This window comes from Mesitornis unicolor, unplaced genomic scaffold, assembly GCF_000695765.1.
Source record: "Mesitornis unicolor isolate BGI_N332 unplaced genomic scaffold, ASM69576v1 scaffold25998, whole genome shotgun sequence".
Classification (NCBI taxonomy): domain Eukaryota; kingdom Metazoa; phylum Chordata; class Aves; order Mesitornithiformes; family Mesitornithidae; genus Mesitornis; species Mesitornis unicolor.
The window spans coordinates 17,017-19,844 of record NW_010202959.1 but is presented as its reverse complement, the minus strand read 5'-3'; the positions used below and the strand labels follow the sequence as shown (position 1 = coordinate 19,844).

The 2,828-nt window shown below is 49.7% G+C and overlaps 1 protein-coding gene across 1 annotated transcript in view; it reads right to left on the bottom strand.

The window, feature by feature from the left end:
• Positions 1-959: 959 nt before the first annotated feature.
• IGDCC4 (immunoglobulin superfamily, DCC subclass, member 4) overlaps positions 960-2,828 on the bottom strand; it is a gene marked incomplete at its 5' end in the record, with an annotated part of 17,735 nt that continues 15,866 nt past the window's right edge. The window contains one exon of the mRNA XM_010190569.1: positions 960-1,445. Coding sequence (XP_010188871.1) covers positions 960-1,445 — 486 coding nt within the window. The remainder of the gene's footprint in view (positions 1,446-2,828) is intronic.

Below are 2,828 nucleotides of genomic sequence, written 5' to 3'. Positions count from 1 at the left end.
ATGAGGTAGTTGTGTTGTTAGGGAGGAAAAAAAAATAGAGAGAGAGAGAGAGAGAAGTAGTAAAAATGCTACTCTACACCACACACTACTCCACTTTTATAAAATTAAATAATATAAAGATGTTCCAAGGAAATAAAAATACGTGTTGTACATTAAGAGGACAGATGCGTACCTAAAATATTAGGTACAAGAACCTACGTAAAACCAAGTCCAGGTTGGTGAAACGACCCAGACGCTGAAGATGGTTCTCTATAGTACAAGTTGTTAGAGGCACTCGTAGAGTGTGTAATAAAAGGCCACTACATCAGCCTGCTACTGATAGTTACTGTGGTAGCGCGCAAAGAGAGCCTTGTAATCCTTCTAACCACGGGAGGGCAGAAAAGGCTGGTGGTGACAGCTCGCTGCACTCGTTGGGGTTGGTTTCCACCTCCTCGGGGTCTCCTCCGGCAGCTCCATCTCAACGCTGCGAGGCGGCAGGCGGTGCCAAGGTGCTCCCTGGTGAGGAGAGAGTTGAGGAGCAGCGCTGGGCGCACCCTGGCTCTTCTCAGCTCTCGGGGACGTCTTGCCAGTCGCCTGCAGCGAAGTGACAGCCCCCGTCTAACACAGAAGGCTCTGTTCCAGCCGCAGCTTCACGTCAGACTTTGGCAGATGGCTCGATCCTGCTCCCACGCGCACCAAGATACTCGTCAGCTTCAGCGGGAAGAAGATGGGCCCTTACCGGTCTACCTACTGCTTTCTTGGAGGTTTTATGTACAGCTGACAGAGCCAAATCCTGCTCTGTTGAGATGCTGCACCTTCTTAGAGCTCCTGCTGGGCTCAGCGAGTGGAGGGCATGCAGCACCTCAGAGGGACAGGCCCTCACTGCTGCTTCTGCCTCTCCCATGATCAAAATCAGATTAGTTCACTCTTCAATGACTGTGGACACATGCCATGTTCTCAGATGCTGAGGATGAACTGGTTCAACCAGAGTTACTACAGAGAGCGGCCTCCTCCAGGGCCGGGGAAAGCGACTGGCACTTGCCTGGCTGCACATCGCCCCTGCCTTCCTGGATGGAGTCCGAATCTCCGCTCTCCACCGAATCCAGGCTTTCCCCGTGCCAGTGGAAGCCGTTGGTGAGCCCACGGATGCCAACAGCCTCTGTTGTGTCCCTCTCTCTGTCAGTACCCAACGACTCGTCCTGAAGCCCAGGACTCCCTGCGCAGTCCAGCACCGCTTGGCGAGCGCCCCTCTGGGGACTGGGTGAACTGGGTGAACTGGGAAGAGGTGGCTCTGAGGAGGGAAGAAGCTCCTCGGGCTCCTGCTCCTCCGTTTCTGTGTCTTCACTCTCCAGGGTGTGCAGCTGGGAGTCGTAGTCTCTGTCAGAGGCCGAAAAATCAGAGTGGACGATGACCTCTGCTTCCACTTGGTGGAGGCTGGCTGGGGGGTGGCTTTTCTTGGCTTCATTCTGATAGCAAACAGGAAAAAAATATTTTAAAAAATGGTAAAGCAAATGAAATTCAGCTAATGGGGGCTGTGACCCAAGCAAGCACCGAAATGTGTCTCTTTTTAATCCCACAGAGTGCAAAGGGATGTACACGTGCCACTATTAAGCATTAACTGGATACATTTCTCAGAGCTGAAGCCTTAAGAAGCATCACAGATCACCTCAGGATCATTATTCTTGTTTTACACTGGGGAAAGCAAGTCCCAAGGGAGCGAAGTGATTGTGCCCATGGTTTCGTGGCAGGGTGGAGCAACCACTGCTCCAAAAACCTCTGTCAAAGACCCCAGTTTCCAAAACTCCCCAGTCTGTTCCCATATTAAGGTCCAGATCTCCAGAGGGAGAGTGGGCAGTGCTATAGAAAAGCAGCTTCTGAGACAGCTCATGGTACAGACCCACAAGAAGATACCAGGGCTCCCTTCACTTTCCTGGTTTAATCTTGCCTCCATATCCCAAAAATATTTGTTAGAGCCCTTAATGCAGCTTACAAGTTGTGTAAATTCGAGCACTTTAATTCAGAAACAAAACCCTTTCTCCTGAAGCGAAGTTCAGGCTATCTCTCTCCACAGACCTGGCTAGCAAGGAGGTCACTGTGCTACATTACCATCCAATAATTTAACAGGCAAATTATTTTGGAAGCTCACAAAGGGCTCTCCAGGCAATCAGCGCTCAGACTGGGGGCTGAGCGTGGCTTTAGTAGCGAGACAGCAATTCTGCCTTTCTGCTGAAGCCAACTTTGTGCATCATTTCCATATTTTAACACTTTTCTCCTTTTGTTGACAAACCCTGATGGGGAAGCTGTGCTGTAAACGGTGCCCTGTAATTGGGTTGTAAAACGATGTCTTTACTCTATGCACAGTGTTAATTACATCCTGTGGATAATTGATTTTCACACTCCTATCTAGGAAGGAAGCATAGGTAGGTTATTTAGAGGTATTTGCTGGGTGGGAGGTGAACTTTTTGGAGCAAGAAGCAAAGAATTCTTCTACAGGGTCAATCTGAGCAGGGGGCACCTTGCTTTGCTTGAGACCATGGCACAGGTATCACGATCCTTGTACAAATTCTCCCAAAAGCAGGAGTGGATATTTATTCCAGTGAAGCAACATCAGAAATGGGATTTCCTCCCAGGTTCTGCACCCACATAAAGAAGATGAGCGCAGTGAAAACGGCTCTACCCAATCTGGAGAAGGAGTTTAAATCAACCCTTGATCTTTGACTCCTTTTACAAGCAAAAATGCAATCCTTTCTTCAGGCAAAGACACCGTAGATCTTCATGACCGTGCTCCTAACTCATCAGAGGGGCTGCACGGCCACAGCAAAGACCCCACGCAGCGCTGGTTGTCACCG